Raw genomic sequence first — 20,458 nt, 5'->3', positions numbered from 1 at the left:
CAAGTCGCCGAGAGCCCTCTCCTGGCTTCTCTCGGCTCCTTCTCCTCTTCTTCCAACCTCCTTAATCCTCCCCTCCTCCCAGAGCCTTAAAGACACTCACTGCGCAGGCGCAAACATCTCACGCGTCTTTCTCTTTTTCTCCCTTCTCCCCCTTTAAAAAAAAAAATTAGGGAGGGGGTGGGACCTTTTCGGTGGCTCCTCCTCCGAAGGGGTCCACGTCCAACGTGCTGACGGAGCGCATGCGCAGGCGCAGGGCTCGTCTCCGCTGTCAGAGTGCCGGGGTCGCCATTGTTACTGCTTCTGACTTCGGCGCTGGTCGGAGCCCATGCGCGGCTCCTTGTCGGGGGGCAGCCCTCCCTCACCCCTAGCGAGGGCCTCCGAAGACTGAGGTGGGGGAGGCCCCGAGCTGGGGCTCCAGTCCATTCCGCCATGAGCAAACGGAAGGCGCCGCAGGAGACTCTCAACGCAGGCATCACCGACTTCCTGACGGGTCAGAGGACGCCCCCTCCCCCTCCGCGCCCCCCCCAGACACAACCTACACCCTCCTCTCCCCCCCCGGGGCCCCCGCAAAGGCCACGCAGACCCCGATAGGTTTTCCCGAAAAACCAATTGCTTTGTTATCGTCATTCACATAATGGTGTTAATAAACCTCATTTTATTTGTTGGGGGGGAGCTGGGCGTTGAGGGGGCAGTGGCCTGGATGGGGGTCACTCAAGAGGAGGGCAGGGCAAGGTGCTCTACCTGCCGCTACCTGATCCCGGTTGGCTCACCTGTCAGACAGGATGGTGATAACAGGCGCTGCTGACCTCGGCAGGATTGCTGTGAAGAAAGTGCCTTGTTGACTTGTAAAGTGCTTTTAGAAATTCGGACTGGGGCTTTGGAGTCAGGAGACCTGAGTTCAAATCCTGGTTCAGACACCTCCCGTGTAACTCATGGACAAGTCGTTTTAATAATAGCATTCGTATGGCTCTTTAAGATTTGCAAAGCCCTTTACAAATATTATCTAATTTTATTCTCACAACAAACTTGGGAAGTAGGAGCTATTTATTGCCCCTATTTTAAGGATGGGGAAAATGAAGCAGAGGTTTAATGACTTGACCAGGATCACAGCTAGTAAGTGTCTGAGGTTGGATTTGAACTCAGATATTCCTGACTCCAGGTCCAGCACTGTACCCACTGTGTCATCTAGCTTCAACTTCCTTAACCTGTATAACATTGGGATGATACTTGTCTACCTCGATGTGGTGGGGCAAATGCCTTGCAAATATAAAAGCACTATAGAAATGTTATTTATTATTATTTGCAGTTCAAAGGTTATTTGACTGATGCCCTCCTTACCAAGGCCATCTTCTTGGCCTGGTTCTCCCTGTCACAAACAACAGTGGATGTGAGTCAGTAGGGGTATTTTTGCCCAGTCTCCTTGCAGGAAGTCCAGTTACCACAAATATGCCTATTAGATAGTCTAGCTCACCATATGCTTCTTGCTGCTTTTCCAGAGCTTGCAAATTATGAGAGGAATGTGAACCGAGCAATCCATAAGTACAGTGCTTACAGGTAAGAGGGTACTGTGGTTTCTGGTTACACTTGGTCTCACAGAATGAACTAGAACAATTTGTCATGTAAATTAGTAGTAATTTAAGTGAGCAGAGTTGAACATTATTGGACTGTCTTCAAGGGAGCTGAGTCTGTTGTGGTCAAATTATTCCTCTTTAACTATTCCTGGATAAAACTTGGCCAGAGCCTTTTAGGATTAGCTATCAGTGTGTTTTTTAGTCCATAATTCATTGCAGGAGATGTGATCTTGGATAGTAAAGATGTAAGTAGTGATGAAAACAAGATCAAAAGCTTCTAGTTCTCAAATTCTTTTAGTCTACTTCTTTTAAGTGTTTGCAATTTTCACTGACTTGTCCAGTGCTGTGGCATCAGTGAGAAATTGACTTTTGTGAAAGTATGACCAGTCATGTCAAGTGATGGCATTCTGTCAGACTCATTCCCCATTACTAATGGAGCACTTTACAAGTACTTACTCAGTTTGAATGCCTATGTGCCCAACACAGCTGTAGTCAGCCAGTTCTAAGATAACTGATATAATGATATTGAAGGATACAGCACGGACTCAGAAGCTGACATCAGACTGTTTTCAGATGATGTGGGAAATTCAGAACTACATAAGAATCACTTAAGCTTTTCAAAAATTACTCCTAGAGCTTCTTCTTGTTTAGTCATTTCAGTCATATCCAATTCTTTGTGATTCCATTTCTTGGCAAAGATACTGGAGTGGTTTGCCGTTTCCTTCTGCAGGTCATTTTACAGATGAGGAACTGAGGCAAACAGGGTTAAGTGACTTGCCCAGGGTCACGTAGTTAGTAAGTATCTGAGGCCAGATTTGAACTCAGGAAGATGAGTCTTCTGACTCTGGGCCCAGCACTCTCCACTGTGCCACCTAACTTATTTATGCTTTAATTATATATCTAAGGGTAGTATTGATATTACAAGTCAAAACAGTATTGTATACTACAGCTTCTATCACTAAAATCACATATATAGCCAAAACTTTTCATTAGCAATACAGAATGAAAAAATGTCACTGAAATTCTGCACATAGCAGAATATTATTGGTGATAGCCTGTTAGAGAAATTAAAATACAAATCAAGAAGTTCAGTTTTTTTTTGTTTGTTTTTTGGTATGGCAGAATAACAAAGTAAGGCTCTATTAAAAGCACTGAGAGACTTACTGTTGACTATGTGTATAAGTTTTTGAGCAATTTTGTCATCTTCACTTACAATGCAGAGTTCCTATTAAATGACAAGATTAGATTGCCAGCAGTGAGATTCTACAGTGTTCCTCATCTGCCATCCAGTATGTTCACTGAACTGGATGAATATAGAACAGTTCTCAAATTGTGGAGTATAAAGACCCCTTTTTATTATCAAATTTCACAGGACTTCATGATAGTAGATATACTACTGGTATATCCATTGATTGAGAAAATACATAGTAACAAAACACTGCTATAAATTCAGTAATACTTTTAAATTAATTTATATTTTATTAATCACAATAATGCCTAAATATAATAAAAAATTTGAAATCTCTACTTTTAATACTTATTAATGTTCAATTTGCAGAAGATATATTTGCTTATTTATGGTATCTTGAACTCCCTGTAAAAATTCCAAAGTCCCCCAGTGTTCATGACCTACACAGATTAGAAACCACAACTTTACAGCTGAAATTGCCTGGACAGCTAGCTAAAAATAGTTTTTACATTTTAAAATACAATAAAACTTTATTTTAAAATGTAAAAACCATTCTTAGCTTGGGCCCACATAGTTTGCTGACCCAAGTATAGAGGATGGGTGGCAGCAAGGAACCACAAGTGACTACTTTGAGATGAACTAAAATGAGGCAAACAAGTAAGGCAAAGTGAAGAAACATCATAAGAATGTTTTGAAGCATAAGTTCAAAATAAATGATAAATAGTTGTTAAAATATTGAGGAAGTAACAGTTAATAGATTAGCTTGCCATGGAGTGGTCAAAATGTGGGGGATACATTTCAGTTGAAAAGGTAGACCTGTAAAGAAAGTCCTATTGATTGGCTATTTCACAAACAATTCATTAAATACATATTAAGTACTTATAATATGCAATAGTATATTATCTAGGACCTGGGAAAGAAAAAAAAAAGATACAGTATCTTTCCTGGCCCTTAAAAGCTTACCATCTAGTTAGGATAGGAATTCATGTACAAAGATAGATAATACAAACTTGATGTAGTAGATTTTTGATCACATTGATGTATGAATACTCCCATCAGAAGTGCAGATAGCAAGTACCTTAATTCTTGTACATGTTCTGCAAGTCTTCCACAGAAGGACAACCCAATGTGCTTTCTTTAGATCTCTTGACATTTAGATCCATTGGAGCCCATGGATTATTTAACACCCTCAAACTTGTGTATCTCCAACATGAACTTCCCCTGTACATACAATATAGACTATGGGCAGATAAAATATTATAAGAGTAGATAAGAAACTACTTCCATCTTAGGTTAGGGTTAGGGAATGAGGGGAGGCTTCTTGGAGGAGGTGACAATTGATCTGATCCTAGAAAGATGAGTAGGTTATCAACAGAAGGGAACGACCAGGTATAATGAACAATGCATACAAAGACTCCAGGGTAGGGAAACCTGGGATTTTTTTTTTTTTAGATGACAGTAAGTTTGACTGGAATATTATATCTGTAATGAGAAAGAGTGTGGGGTAAGGCTGAAATGGTAGGTTAGTGCCAGATAGTTGAGGGCTTGTAATACCAGGGTAAGAATTTATTTAATATGGATAGAATCCTCGATTTAATACTGAGAGGCATCTTAGAGCATATCTTATAAAACCCAACAGTGGAAAGCCCTCAGAGTTTTGAGCTATGACATAATATGATCTGATCTGTGTGTTAGGAAGATTACACTGACAACTGTATATAGGAATGGAGTGGGGAGGGAGACTAGTTGGGGCAACCAAGCATTGTGTTAGCCTAGACAAAAATATGACAAGGGCTTGAACAAAGTTGGTGGCTGTAAGAATGAGAAAGATAGAAAAGATATAGTGTGAAGTTAATAGCTTATGACAGTCTTGGCCTATGCATGGTGAAAAGAGACTGTTGCTGAAAAAACACTTGAAAAACACCCCTGTGCCCAAAAGTTGAGGAATGGTTAAACAAATTTTGGTCTGTAAAAGTAATGGAATATTAGTTTACTGTAAGAAGTGACAGGGAATTAATGGCTAGAGAGGTGTCTTTAGAGGGAGGAAAACCTGGATTCAGAAGTATGTGCCTCTGGCATATACTATGAGACCCTGCAAGTCATTTAATCTTCCAATGATGAGACAGTCCACTGAGTTCATTTCCAAACAGTTGTTGATATGTTTTGGTGGAGGGAGTTTCTTCATGGGAGTACCCTACACCAATGAAATCACAGGTTCTGGCCAAAAAAGAAAAAAGGAAATGACAAAGAAATAAAGGAGCAATTTATATGAATTAATACATAATAATACATAGATTGTCTCCAATTAGGTTTTAAAAAGAGGCAAAATAAAACTATACATAGAGCTTAAAAGTGAACAGAAAAGCAAACCAAACTTTTGTACTGTCTTATTAAAATTAATATACATACTTTTTAAAAAATTGAAAATGACCTTTTTGTTTCATGTTTTTATTTTTGTTTGTGAATATTTTCATTAATAGTACCTAAGCTTAGAATACATTTTTAAAAGCACTGCTAGTGTTATGTTAGTCTTTATGACCAAAACATGAAGGTGGACACAGTATTTACACAGATAGAGCAGTGGAGGTTCAATAAATGGGTTGGTGCATCACATATGAGAAGCATAAAAGTTGTGTTTTGAGGAAGAAATGATGTTATTTTGGTAGAAATTGAGGGGTGGATGTTTGAGTGTATCTTAGTTCCGTAATAGAAAAGCTTAAAATCTGACTTTGTTGGATTTGGTTTTTATTTATTTATTTATTTATTTATTTATTTATTTTGTAAAGAAAAGCAGCCTCTGTGATAGCCAAGTACCCAAGCAAAATAAAAAGTGGAGCGGAAGCAAAGAAGCTGGTAAGATGTATAACCAATTAAAATAAAGAATTTGCATCCTGTCCAGAGACTCCCTTTTCTTGGAATGACTCTAATATATCATCTAGCCTGCTGAAACAGCTAAAACCCAAAGATTAATTTTAAAGGTCTTTTTTGTTTTTTTAAAATTAAAAGTGCTAACAAATTTGGAACTCTGCCCAAAAGGCTATAAAAATGTGCATGCCCTTTGACCCAGCAGTAGCACTTCTCGGGCTGTATCCCAAAGAAATCATAAAAATGGGAAAAGGACCCACATGTACGAAAATATTTATAGGAGCTCTTTCTGTGGTGGCAAAGAGTTGGAAACTGAGAGGATGCCCATCAATTGGGGAATTGAACAAGTGGTATATGAATGTAATGGAATACTATTGTGCTATAAGAAATGATGAGCAAGTGACTTCAGAAAAACCTGGAAAGACTTGTATTGACTGATGCTAAGTGAAGTGAGCAGAACCAGGAGAACGTTGTACACAATAACAGCCACATTGTTCAATGATTGACCTTGATAGACTTAGCCCTTCTCAGCAATGCAGGGATCTAAGACATTTCTAAAAGTCTCATGATGGGAAATACTATCCACATCCAGAGAAAGAGCTATGGAGTTTGAATGCAGATCAAAGCATACTATTTACTCTTTTTTTTTCTTTTTCTTCTGTTTTGTTTCTTCTTTCTTGTGGTTCCTCCTAATGGTTCTAATTCTTCTTTTCAACATAACTAATGTGAAAATATGTTTAATAGGAATGTATATCTGTAGCCTATAGTAGATTGCGTGCTGTCTTGGGGAAGGAGGGAAAGAAAATTTGAAACTCAAAAACTTATGGAAGTGAATGCTGAAAACTAAAAATAAATTAATAAAATGAAAAAAATGATATAAAAACAAAAACAAAGTGCTAACAGGTTTTCAAAAAATCTCCTATGGAATAGATAATAATACAGTACAGGACTTAGTAACCTAGCAGGCACCTTTTTTTGTGTGGCCCAAGAGCTAAGAATGGTTTGAACATTTTAAAATTCAGTAATTTTTTTTAATGTAAAAATATTCTTAGCTCTTAGGTCATACAAAAATCGTGTTACCCTAGCATAGTTCATAGAATACTAGGCATCAAGTCAAAAAGACTGTTTCAAGTTCTATTTCTGACATTTACCAGCTATGCCACCATGAGCAAAGGTACTTCACTTTCTGAGTCTTTGTCCTCATCTCAAAAATGAAAATAATAATATTTGTAGTGCTTATATTACATAGTTGTTATGAGACTCAAATGAGATTGTGATGCAAAGCATTTTTCAAACCTTAAACTGTTATGTAGATGTCAGCTAAACTTATCACAACTGCTCCCACTACTTCCACATCCCTGTTGATCCACAATCTGAACATCAAATCTCAACTGCAAACCAGTTTCCCTTTTCATTATTGTTTTGAGAGTCTATGAGCTGTTTACTATTATGTGATACGTATATTTGACAGCACCTGCATGTTTAGAAAAATTGGGTTTTTAAAGCATGACTAATTTTCCTTCATAACTTTTAATGTTAGAATGGGAAACATTTTCCCCTTCCTTGAACATTGCTCTATTTAATGTTTTATTCGTGCTCTTTTCTCATCAATAACTTCCCAATGACCCCATCCCCCCGTAGAATACTTAACTCCTCACAAAGTAGAATTAAGCAAAGCAAACCATCTTATTCTCTCTTTAGTGAAGATTTAAAGCTTCTAAGTATAAAAATAGGTTGTCACCAATATTCTTTTCATCAGTTAGAAGAGGCAGCATGGCACAGTGAAAGGGATACAGAATTTGGTGTCAGAGGACCTCAGAAACCTGGCTTTTCCTCTTACTATCTCGAACAAGTCACTTAACCTCTGTAGGTCTTAGTTTCCTCATCATTAAACTGAGGGGATTGGACGAGGTGGTCTCTAATTTGATAATCCTTTGACTACCTTGGCATGCCTAACAAGATATGCCTCACTTTGCACCTGTAGTCCACCTCCTCTTTGCCAAGAAGAGGGAAGTATGTTTCATCATCTGATCCTCTGATGTCCTTCAGTGCATTGCTTCACTCTACATCAGTTTATACAAATCTTCCCTAGTTCCTCTGAATTCCTCACATTTGTCTTCTCTTAAAGCACAGTGATACTATGTTTAATTTTTATAACACATTTGTTCAACTATTTCCCTCTTTGTTTCCAGTAATTTGATACTCTGTAGAAAATACTATATATCAATGGAACTTTTTTCTCTGTCTTTGACCTTCTTGTGGTTTAATTCGTATAGTTTCCCTGGGTCAGAGAGTGTATACATTTTAGTTCCAAATTATTTCCCAGAATGGTGGACCAGTTCACAGCTCCAGAAGCGCATTGGTGTGCCTGTTTCCTTAAAGCCTTCAAAATTCACAATTTTCATCTTTGTTACCTTTGCCAGTGGAATAACTGAAAGGCAAAACCTCAGAATTTTAAAAATTTGCCTTCTTTTTGCTCTTAGTAATTTGGGGCATTTTTTTGTGTGTTGACACTTTGTATTTCTTTTGAAAATTGACTGCTCCTGTCCTTCTGCTTATTCACTATGGAAAGGCTCTTGTCAAACATGAGAGAAGTGTATTTTTAGTTTTAAGAGGGGAAAAAATCTGTATCCCGCTACAGAAACTCAAAGGTCTTGAACTTTTTTCCTATTACTCACTTTTTTACTTTCAGCCTTTAATTTTTTTTTTATAGTAACTTAGACTTACCTCCAGTGAGCTTGAGAAATTGATTTAATATTTAATTAAGATCTGTTTACTCCATTTTCAATAATTGTGTGTTTTGATGCATATTTAAATCTTCTACCCCTCAGAGGAGATACTTTTAATTGGAGCAGTGTTTTTACCTATCCCTTATTTGAAGATTTTCTAGGTGATGGTCACTTATTTTCTTTTTTGCTTTTTATTTACTTTTAGTTAATGTAGTAGACTCCAAAGGTTTCATATTTTATTTGTGTGTACCCTACTTAGCATGTAGTAAGTGCTTAGTAAATGCTCATTGATTAATCTTTATTTCCAATTTAGGATGGAGTAGGAACAAAAATTGCTGAGAAGATTGATGAGTTTTTAACTACTGGAAAATTACGTAAACTGGAAAAGGTAAATCCTTATTTGATTTTCTTATAATTTTTTATACTTTTATGATGTATTCAGAATTAGTAATGTCTCCTAAAAATATTAATAAGATTACTAAAGAAAAGAGATATTACTGATAATGAAATCCATTAAGAACATTATATTTTTAAAATGTTTATCATTCTAATAAAACATTCACTTTTTACTCATTGTTTTGAGAGATGGCTTCAGCTGCTATGATCTGATGAGTTCCATATTCTCATTGTTATTCCAGAGGAGAGAATATAAGAACTAGCTAAGTGAAGAATTTACCTCAAATAGCTTTGCAACTTTGTTTCAGAAGTCTTATACAAATCAGTAGCTTTGTCTCTTCTGATTCTTTGTGTAGAATTGGATAAACTGGAGATAGGAAATCTTCAGGAGGTTCTATAACTGGCTCTGCCAGTTTAGAAAATTCCTTATATTATCCATTATACTTGAATATTTTCTCTCTGCAGATCAGAAAATGTCACCTGAAATGGCTATGCACATCTGTTGACTGACTGATGACTTAAATGAAATCATATTAGTTTTAAAGGCAACCCAGATTCACATGTGCCTTTTTTTTTTTCTTTTTTCAAGATTAGGGAGGATGATACAAGTTCATCCATCAATTTGCTGACACGAGTTAGTGGTATTGGGTAAGAAATGCATTTAAAATTATACTCTGCTAGTTTGTTTTGTTTATTTAGTATACATAACCTTTTAATTTTGTATCAAAGTAGGCCTTTTGGCACTGAGCAAAATAAAATATAGCAATGAAATATTAATATAGGAATGCCCATTTTATCTTTACAGAATGAAATATTCTTCCAGATTTCAAAAGACAAAACTTTTAACTCTTTTTAATAAACATCTTACTAAAATATGTGCTCACCTGTCTTGAACAGTGCATATTGGGTGTATGTGCACAGATTATGTTAACCTTGTCTTAATGACTACACTCTACTTACAGCTACATCATGTTCTAGGAAGTGGCACTATAGGAGATTGGAAAGAACACTGGATGGAAGATATTTGAGGCCTGGGTTCCAATCCAGCTTTGCTTTTTTACTACTTGTGTGACCTTAGGAAAGTCACTTAACTTCTTTGATCCTCAGTTTCCTCATCTTTTAATTGAATTTATAATGAAACTGGATGACTTCTACATTCCCTTTCAGATCTAAATCTATGTTTCTATGACCATCTAGTCCTTTCTTAATTTGGAATCTGTGAACTTGTTGTTTTTTTTTTTTTAGTGTGTTGATAACTGTATTCCAATATTGTTGGTTCCCTTTGTTTTCTCATTTATCATTTGGTTTCCTATTTTATGCATTTAAAAACTCTTTTCTGAGAAGAGGTCTACAGGCTTCACCAGGTTGCCAAAGGATTCCATGATGGGGGGAAAGATGTTAAGAACTGAACTAGTTCAGTCCTATCAATTTATAGATGAGGAAAATGAAGTTCATAGAGATACAGTGATATGCACAAGGTCACATAACTAGTGAGCTGGGACTAGAATCCATTTTAGTGCTTTTTATGTTACCACTGCCTTGCCATTGTGAATTTGAGTTATTGTAAAATACAGTCATGGTGCCCTTAAGGACTGCAAGGTATAAAACGCTTTTTTCCTCCCCAGTAAATGACCCGAGACCATTTATGATATTTGTGTCTACTTTATTATTTCCCATTATTTCTCTTTACTTTCTCTTCCAACTAAACTGGACTGCTAGCTATTCCCTGAATTCAGCATTCTGTCTTCTGCCTTTATTCACACCAGTGTTCTGTATGTCTCAAATATACTCCCTATTTATCTGTGCCTTTTAAAGTCCTTATATTCCTTCAAAGCTTCACTTGGATGCCACTTCTTCCTTTAAGCCTTCCCTGATCATCTTCCTCTTCCAACCCTCTGACATTTTAGTGAGCTCTCCTTCCCCGAATTTCCCTTTAAAATTTCCATCTCTGCTTTGCCCCTTCACTCCTTACTTTGTATTATATTTACTTGCATACACATTGTAAGTCCCCCTCCCCCAGGGAAATGTAAGCTCCATGAGGGCAGGGACTATTACACTTTCCTGTCCCCCAACTTCTGGTATGTGCCTTGCCTTGCACATAGAAGATGCTTAATAAATGTTTGTTGAATTGAGCTGAATTTCTTCCTCTTGCTATGAGCTGGCACTTCTTTAGGTGAGCAGTTTATGCTCTGTTCTTCTAATACAGGATAGGGGCCAGCTAGTGCCTCCGTAATTATCCTGTGGAGTAAGGAGCATAGACTTTGTGATAACTGGTCTAACATATGCCTTTTTCAATTTCGGATTCATGACGGTGTTACTTAATGATCGAAGTTAGTAGAGTAAATGATAAATTATCGTAGTAGCACTCTTTAGCTTAAATAGCAACTTCTAGGTTCAGTTGTTTATGAAGACATAATAACTATATATAGCATTCTATTTCAAGGACATAAAGTTTTCGCTTTTCATGTGTAGTTGATGATTTTCTTTCTTTGCAGTCCATCTGCTGCAAGGAAGCTTGTAGATGAAGGAATTAAAACATTGGAAGGTGAGTGTAAATTATTAGTCATCATTTGTAAGCTAAATTTTTAAAAATTATTTTTATTTCATTAAATGTTTCCCAATTACACGTAAAAAATTTTAACAATCATTTAAAAAAATTTTTGGTTCCAAATACTCCCCCTCCCTTTCCCCACCCTCCTCCTTGAGAAGACATACATTTTGATATCAGTTATACATGTGAGGTCATGTAAAACATTTTCATATTAGCCATGTTGCAAAAGAAAACACAAAATAAAACAATGAAAACAAAGTTTAAAAAAGTATGCTTTAACCTGCATTCAGAGTTCATAAGTTCTCTCTAGAGATAGATAAGATTTTTCATCATGTGTGCTCTGGAATTGTCTTGGCTCATTGTCTTGATCATAGTAGTAAACTAAATTTAGTCTTAGGAAGGGTCATTAGTATTATATGGAACCCAAAAAACCTATCACTTGTGTTGCACAAACGATAAATTATGGCTGTAGCTCTACTACCAAGATCTGAGATATAGTATTCATATGTATTTAGATATATGTAAGCTTATAACTCACAGGAAAGAAACTAATTTGGCAATAAAACTTACTAGCCAATATAATTTCTGTTTACATATTTCCTAAGTTTAAGATTGGAAAAAATTGCTTCTTTTTCCTTTAATAAAGGAAATGGGATAATTTATAGTATTTTTGTACTAGTTTCTAAGGTTGTAAGTTGCCTTTTTTCATTGTATAATATTTACGGATTGCTAGACCTTTACAGGTTATTATAGAATTAAAGTTTGTATGTGGAGAAAGGCTCTATAAAAGGTATAGTTACTGGAGAAATTGCTGCTTCCTAGGAACAGTCCTAGGTTTGTTTATAGTAGAAGAATGTACTTAGAAGCCAGAGCCTAAATCAAGTAATTGTAAAGCTTTTTAAAAATCTCATGTAGATACCTACTAAACGTAATGTGCATCTTTTCATACTTTTCAAGGCTATGATTTACCTTGGACAAGAACACACGATTATATTCCACAACGCCTTTCAACTCATTGATTTGGAACGTAACAACTGTTTATGTCCATGTTTTCATTTAACTATTCAGATACTGATTGAGTGCCTGCTATATGTATGCCTCTAGGGTATATAAAAGAGAAGACAGGTATGAGAAATTATTAAAACCCTTAAAAGTATCTTACTGAAGAATCAAGATTCAAACACATGAAACATTTAGAAAACAATATTGTAGTTAATAGTTAAACTGTGTAGAACTGATTATAGAAATTCAGTGCTATAGACATTTAGAAGAGGAGAGCAATGCTTATGAGCTGGAGTTTTCCAGGAAAAGGGGGTAAGTATTTAAAAAACAAAACAAAACAGAATTTAGGTATATAGAAGTGTAGGGAGGGTGTTTTAATATGGGAACACTATGAACAAAAGTATGAAGGTAAGACTACAGTTTGTATTGGGGAATTTTATGAATTAAGGTTAGAGAGGGTAAGGCCAGATTACTGAGAACCTTGAATACCAGGTTGGGATTTAATGATTTAGAACCCGTTATAGGTTTTAGAAAGGCAGGTAGATAACTCAGTGGATATAATGCTGGGCCTGCAGTTAGGAGGACCCAAGTTAAAAAATGGCCTCCAACATTTACTAGTTGGATGACCCTGGGCAAGTCACTTAATCTCTCTGTTTGCCTTGGAGGCAGCAAGGTGTTTCAGTAGACAGAGTGCTAGATTCAAGAAGACCTGAGTTCAAATCCAGCCTCAGCTATGTGACCCTGAGTAAGTCACTTAACTTGTCTTTGTCTTAATCCACTGGAGAAGGAAATAGCAAATAATTCCAATATTTTTGTCAAGAAAACCCCAAAGGAAATTGTAATCACAGAGAGTTGGATATGACTGAACGTCATAGATTCTAGAGCAGCAAAGTAGCATGATAAAAGGGATATTTTAGGAATGTTAATCTGACCAGAGATATGTTGGGTGTTTTGGAGAGGGGAAAGACTAGAAGACAGAGAAATATGTTTGAGGCTGTCATAATAATCTAGAGAAAAGTGAGAGAAGCTTGGGCAAGGGAGATTCTAGTTTATGAGGACGTAATAACTATATAGCATTCTATTTCAAGGACGTAATAGGCAGTTTTCAAAAGAAGAAATGCAAGCTATCACTGGCCAAAAGAATAATTAGAAATGCAAAGTAAAGCAAATCCAGAGGTTCTCCCTCACCTTGATTGGACTGGCAAAGATGACCAAAAAAAAAACCGATAATGACAAATAATTGACAAATAGAAAATGAGCACATTAATGCATTGTTAATAAAACCGTGAATTACTTCAGCTATTTGGAAAACAATTTGGAACTGTACCCCCAGAGTCATTAAACTGTACATACATCTTGATCCAGCAGTACTACTCTAGGGCTGTACCTTAAAGCGATCCAAAAATAGGAAAAGCACCCTGTTACACAGAAATATTTATAGTAGCTTTTTGTAGTGGCAAGTAACTGGGAACTAAAGGGATATCCATCAGTTGGCTAATAGCTGAACAAATTATAGTCTATGAATGTATTGGAATACTATTGTGCAATAAGAAATTATGAAAGAGAAGGGTTCAGATAAACCTGAGAGCATTTGTATGAACTGATGAAGAGTGAAGTAAGCAGAACTGGGAGAACAGTCTCTAAAATCACAACATCGTAGGGACAAACAACTCTGAAAGACGTAAGCACTGATCAGTGCTATAACCAACCACAAATCCAGTGGACTGATGGGGAAGTATGCTACCCACTTTCTCATAAAACGGTGAATGGATTCAATATGCAAGATGATACAGATATTTTTGGACACCGTCAATGCGGGAATTTATTTTGTTCTAGTTATATATGTTATAAGAATTTGGTATTTCTTTTTCTTTTTGTTGGGGAAGAAAATAAATGTTGTGAATTTTTTAAAAAAAAATTTTTAAAGAAAGAACTAATAGGGAGAGGAAAAAACTATTCCAAGAAGCATTTTAATGAAAGGAATGACATGGCTTAGTGACAGATAGAATATAGTTTCCCAGGGAAGGAAAGAGTCAAAGGTGACTCCAGGGTATTTGACTTAAGTGAATAGAAGAGTACAACTCCCTGACAGAAATAAGAAAGTTGAAAAGGGGAATAGTTTTGAAAGAGAAAGGTAATGCACTTTGTTTGAAACCTTTTAAATGAGGCGGCTGAGGACACCCAAATAGAGATGTCCTAATGATCATTTTAAAATATTAGATGTGGTGCACAAATGAGGTCAGGACGGGAAATGTAATTTTGGGAATCACCAACATAGAAGTGAGAATTAGTACAGTGTAGTAGAAAGAGTATCTAGACTTTGAGTCAGAAGACCCAGGGGTTAGTTCTGTAACTCGTGGCTATAAGCAAATCACTTAACTTTTTAAGTCTCCATTTCCTCCTCTGTAAAATGAGAATAATATTACTTGCCCTATCTATAGGGTTGTTCTGAAGAAAGTGGTTCGTAAACTTTAAAGGGTTACTTAGTTGTGTGTTTATGGTGATAGGCAAAGTCAGAATAAATGGACTCCCTGAAGAAGGAAGGGTAAAGAAAAGAGCAGAGAACCCATAGTTAGATGTTTGAATAAGGATCCAGAAAAGGAAAAAGAGCAGTTCAAAGGAAGGAGAGCTCAAGGAGGAGGAGATTTTGAAAAGAAATATGGTCAACAGTGTCAAATTCCTGAGAAGGTAAGGAGAGTGAGAAACAGTAGAAAAGAAGGTTTTGTTTTAGCCAGATTGATTCATAAGAGAGTAGTTTTAGTAGAGTGATGAGGACACAAGGTTGTAGGTGGAGATAATTAATAAGGAAATGGGTGTAGACCATCTGTTCATGGAATTTCACAGTGAAGAAAAGAGATAGATTGGAACAAGTAAGACTTAAGATTTGTTTGTTTGTTTGTTTCTTTTTCTTTCCTTTTTTTAAAGATGGGGAGTCTGAGTATGTTTGAAGCTAGGAAGCAATAAGCCAGTGTAGAAGGGTGGATTTTCCAACTAAAACTGCAGTGGCTGTTCCTTTCTCCATCCCTTCCAGCTACTTTTGGAAATCCTGAAATCCTTTTCATTTACTGCTGCATGTAGTCATTATTTTGTAGTTTTTGTGCATACAAAAGTGTTTTGTTTGTTTGTTTTTTTTAATTTTACCACAGTTCATATGAAGACTCAACTATATTATGTGACTACCTTGAATCTGTGATTGTTAGGTATATTGATTTGCTTTAGGTAGTCTGAAGGTGCTTAATTTTCTCTATTATATTATTCTCTTGCATCTTTTTATCCATCAGATTAAGGGTTTATCAGTTAGCTTTTGAACATATTAATATTGCTACATTGTTGTTCAAATGTAGTTCAGAGCCGGTGGTACTAGATTCAAGAATGTTATGTTGAACCTGTATCTGTTCTGTCAAGACGAAGAATTGACCATTCAAACTGTTTATCCGAGGAGATAAGTAATTTCCAGTACAAGTACCGTGTAGTGCTGTTCTATACTATACCCTGAGGAATTAGCCTCACACTTTGCTAATTTCATGAAATTATGTTACAAAACTTGAATGTAGTTAAACCATATCCACCATAAGAGCAGCAGTTTGTGGTAGTATGATTATGAAATGTCTGATTTGTAATCTCATCAAAGTATTTTTATCTTTAATTTCTTTTCGGATAAGCTTTTGAAAGATCATTTCAATGAACTAATACTTTGTTTAGTTCTTATTTTAAAATGAAGTAATTTTCGAAAGTGTTAAATTTTACTTCTCAGAGTTTTTTCTATTTCTGACATAGATCTTAGGAAAAATGAACGCAAATTGAACCATCATCAGCGAATTGGGCTGAGGTGAGATAGTTTTTTTGTTGTTGACACTTAAAATTTTAAGGCCAATTTCAAAAACATATACTTACATACTTCAAAAGACTCATATTTAAACCAGTGTAAGTACTTCTTCTACCCACACCAGTTATAACCCCTTTGTGCCTTTTGGTGATGAATCTCCCTGAAATTAGACTGGTTTTAGAGTGACAATCTTTTTTGTTACATTGACACTTGAAGATTTTCCAGCTTGTTAGGATCTTCCAAAGCTTACAATTCATTGAGGGTTAACCTTCAGGAACCCACTGTCACTTCCATGTCTTGTTGAGTCATTAGGAAAAGGCTTTATTGTAGGATATATATAATGTATATGTGTATACATATACACATTTATATGCTCTCAAATAAATATGTATTCTCCTTCACTAAAATCCTTCTCTGATATCTTATCATGGCATTGATGTTACCTTGGTTCTCAAATGCTATTCTGTGATAGGTGCCACTGAAAGGAAAGGACTTTTGGTCTCACTGATAAAATTGTAAGTTTCTTATCCAAGAACCAGCCTGAGTTTAGAGAGGCTTATCATTAGCCTGAATGCATAACGATGAATTATTCAGGCACAGTAATTCTGGGTAAGGCCATCTATAAAATTGTGGAGGATGTGTAGTCTGGTTCAGTGGCTGGAGTAACCACCCACACGGGCAAATACCAAATCTTAAAAAGTACTGTGTATGTGGTGTGGTGTGGTATTGATGTATGTGTATATATAATACATACATAATGGTTGAGTAACAAGACCAGAAGGTGAAAAATTTAATAGCAGTATGGGAAGGAAGTAAGTTATGGTTACTCAAATATTAGTTAAGTGTGTGGAACAATTATAGCTCACGTTTATACAGGTCTTTACATTTCTTGTATCATGTTGCTTAAAGCAGTCTTGGTAATGCAAGTCTCATCATCTCCAGAGGCTTTGCAAGGTTAAAGGCCTTTTCTTGTCACACAACTAGTGAGCAGTAGAGCCAGGACGTGAAGCCTAAAGGCCTCAGATTCCAAGTTCAGTGCTCTTTCCATCGTTGTCTTGGAAGGTTACCAATAATTTCTTCTCTCCCAAGTCCAGGTTGCATATAACAGGCATTTAACAGTCTACCTTGTCTCAGTCCTTATTCTCCTTGGTCTTTCTGCATCTTTTGACATTTAACTGCTCCATTCTCTTAGACATTTTTTCCTCAGTTGGCTATTTTGACACACTGCATTCTAGTTTTCTTCCTAATCAGTGACCAGCAGTTACCAAGGCCTTCCAAGTCCACCTCTGCAACATCTGTGATATTTGTCTCCTATCTGTCACTTACACAGCCACCACCCTGGTTCAGGATATCATCACTTCTCATCTGAACTCTTTTGATAGCCTTGTAATTGAATTCTGCTTCCAGGATCCCTTTGTTCTAGTATGACCTCTGCACATTTGCCAAAATAATTTTCTAAGGTACAGTTCTCTAGAGTAAAATACAAACTCCTTAGCCTAACTGTAAGACCATCTCATAGTCTAGTGCCAGCCTGCCTTTCCAGACTTATTTCATATTACTCTCCTTCACCTGCTTTATATTCCACTCAAGTCTGACTACAAGCTGTTTGTACCATGAACTTGTATTCATGCCTCTTGTCTTCATGTATTTACTCAAGCAGTCTTCTCGTTCCCACAATATATTCATCAACTCTGAATCCTTATTTTCCATTCAAGTTTTATCTGAGGTGTTCCCTCTGTGAAGCTATCCCTGCTCTCAGTTGTCTATGTTCTGCTTTTCCTTAGTGTTTTAATTTACTTGTGTCTATATAGCTCTCCTGACTCCCCAGTAAAGTTTAACTACTAGAAGGCAGAAATTATTTTATTTTTGTCTTTGTTTCTGCAGTGCCTTGCATATAACAGGCATTTAACAAGTGTTTTGTGATTTGACTTAAATTTCCACTGTATCACATTGTAGGAGAAGCAGACTGATATAGTGGAAAGGAAACTTAATCACTTAACTTTTTTGAGTGAGGAGACGTGGATTTGAGTCTGAACTGCCTGACACTTAGTAATTTTGTGACCCTGGGCAGGTCATTTCACCTATCTGAGCCTTAGTTTCTTCATCTGTAAAAAAGGGGAAAGTAATTTTTATACTCCCTACTTCATAAGATTGTTGTAAAAAAAGCAAAAACTTTAAATCACTGTATAATATTAACTGTTATTGTAGTCAGCATTAGTGACTAAATTTTTCTTGGTTCTCTTAGCTTTTAGAAAGGCTTAATTTTATGTTTATACTCTCTTTAAAAAGTGGGAACTATTTTTAGAAAGTGTTATCAGCCTTCTCAAATTTCCCCTTCTTGGGATAAGCATACTTTATACTGTACAGTAATCTTTCTAACTATAGAATACTTGATTTTAGAATATTCTATCATTTCTTTATCTAAACATTTCTATGAGTTAGATGAATATCCTTCTATCTAAACTTAACCTTTCCTAGGTTTTCTTCCAGGAAGAGACCAGTGTTGTTAGGTCATTACTTTCCAAGCTTTTATCCAATAATCTGAAATGTTACAAAGAATCTGGTTGTCCTAAGGGATCATATTAATTAATTGGTGCCTTTGTGAAGCCAATTGGCTTAACAAAATGCAGATTCAGGAAAATAGAAGCTGTAACTCTCTGAATTACCAGCAGAGAGTGATTTAATTTGTAAACAAACTTGCTGACTTGAATTCATTCATTTCTCTTCTTAGAAAGTGAGTCAGAACATAATATTTACTTATCACTAAGTGTAGATAAAGTTTTCTGAATTGTTATAGCACTTAAGGTTTTGGCTCCATCTTTAGGAGTTGAGGTTAAGAAACAAGTTGCTATTACTTAGCTAGTTCATAATGAAGCTTTATTTTTATGTAAGATTTGGTTGCCGAAAAGTCTTTTAATGGGAGGTCACTTACTTGGAGTGTTTAATTTTAACGACAATTGAAGCTCACTGTTTTTGATTTATTTTTTTTTGCGGTTGTAGATATTTTGAAGACTTTGAGAAGAGAATTCCTAGGGAAGAAATGTTACAAATGCAAGTAAGAGATTATTTTATTGTATTCTGATGGTTTGAGGGAAAAGTGACTAAAATAAAACAAAGCATTTTTAGATTTTGATTTACCTTTTTGCCCCCCTCTTGCTTAGGATATTGTACTGAATGAAATTAAGAAAGTTGATTCAAAATACATTGCTACAGTTTGTGGAAGTTTCCGACGAGGTGAGTGATTCCTAGTCCTATAATGTCATATAATAATTGGATTTCCCTGTAAGGGCTAAGATTGTAAACCCCAACAAAGTCATTAAAACCCAGTAGTATTGTCTTGAAGAAATGTGTGTTTGTTTCTGGGTGATTATTATCTAAGTTGGTTAGATTCAAGGAACAGTTAACTTGTTTTTGTTGTAGAATGATATTATAATAACTTTCACAGAATCTATGAAAATAATCTTATAAAACTGACCTGACCATTTTCAGCCACTTTTACCTAAGAAATAAAAATTAGGTAGTCAGAAGTGCTGTTGGCAATTGCAATTGCAATTCTCCTATACTAGATTAGGAGAAACCAGAAAGATTAATACTATGGCTTCCTTTTCTTAGAGTTAAAACTTAGAAGCAACAGTTGAGAAAAGGGGCTAGAAATACTAAAATTAGGGAGAGGAACTCATCTTCGTTCTTCCCATGGCACACTACTGGGAGAAAATGTGGGTGAATTCACCAAGAGTGTTAATCTTTCCAGTTAGGCACCCACCTTCGACATATGGTCAGGTGCCCATTTAACAGACTTATTTGCTTGCCATTAGTTAGGAAAGAATTCTGTCTTCATTATCTTTTCCCCCAGAAGTTGTGGACTTTAAAATAAAATAACTACAGCAAGCATCCATGGACCAAAATCCTCAGTGGTTTTAAATTTGGTGGGCGTGAAGGAAATTCAGTAATTTGGGGAGACAGGGCAAATGGTAGGCAGACAAAGTGATAGGAGGAAATTATTTTAAAAAGCAACATCTAGGATGTGTCCTGGAATCAGTACATATTCAATGTAATCTGTTCCTTGTTTACAGTACTGGACAAAGATCATTCATTGATGTTTAGGATGAAGATCCTCAGTCACCAAAAAAGCTTATGTTCACAATGCTGTACTTACCAGGACAGGAAAGTGTACCAATGTATTTATGAAAAATTTCCAACCATAAGGTTTGAACAAGGGTTTTTTGGTTAACATTAATTTATCCAAAATACATGAATGTTCCAGTTAATTAAGGTTTTCTGTTTTGAAGCTTAAACCATAGATGCATTTTCTAATACATTGAAATAACT

The 20,458-nt window shown here is 36.0% G+C and overlaps 1 protein-coding gene across 2 annotated transcripts in view; it reads left to right on the top strand.

Annotated features, from left to right (window-relative positions):
• Nucleotides 1-259: 259 nt before the first annotated feature.
• The window catches only part of POLB (DNA polymerase beta), a 33,884-nt gene continuing 13,685 nt past the window's right edge, over nt 260-20,458 (top strand). For both annotated transcript variants that reach the window (XR_003569372.1, XM_027865437.1), the window contains exons 1-9: nt 260-490; nt 1,497-1,554; nt 5,547-5,613; nt 8,668-8,742; nt 9,340-9,398; nt 11,246-11,295; nt 16,081-16,132; nt 19,130-19,184; nt 19,291-19,363. Coding sequence is in view for 1 of the 2 variants with exons in the window: in XM_027865437.1 (XP_027721238.1) it covers nt 430-490; nt 1,497-1,554; nt 5,547-5,613; nt 8,668-8,742; nt 9,340-9,398; nt 11,246-11,295; nt 16,081-16,132; nt 19,130-19,184; nt 19,291-19,363 (550 nt within the window). In the remaining variant the exon portion in view is untranslated. The remainder of the gene's footprint in view (nt 491-1,496; nt 1,555-5,546; nt 5,614-8,667; nt 8,743-9,339; nt 9,399-11,245; nt 11,296-16,080; nt 16,133-19,129; nt 19,185-19,290; nt 19,364-20,458) is intronic.

This window comes from Vombatus ursinus, unplaced genomic scaffold, assembly GCF_900497805.2.
Source record: "Vombatus ursinus unplaced genomic scaffold, bare-nosed wombat genome assembly UNPS02014778.1, whole genome shotgun sequence".
Lineage (NCBI taxonomy): Eukaryota > Metazoa > Chordata > Mammalia > Diprotodontia > Vombatidae > Vombatus > Vombatus ursinus.
The sequence above is the reverse complement of the archived record's forward strand: the minus strand, read 5'-3'. Positions and strand labels throughout refer to the sequence as shown.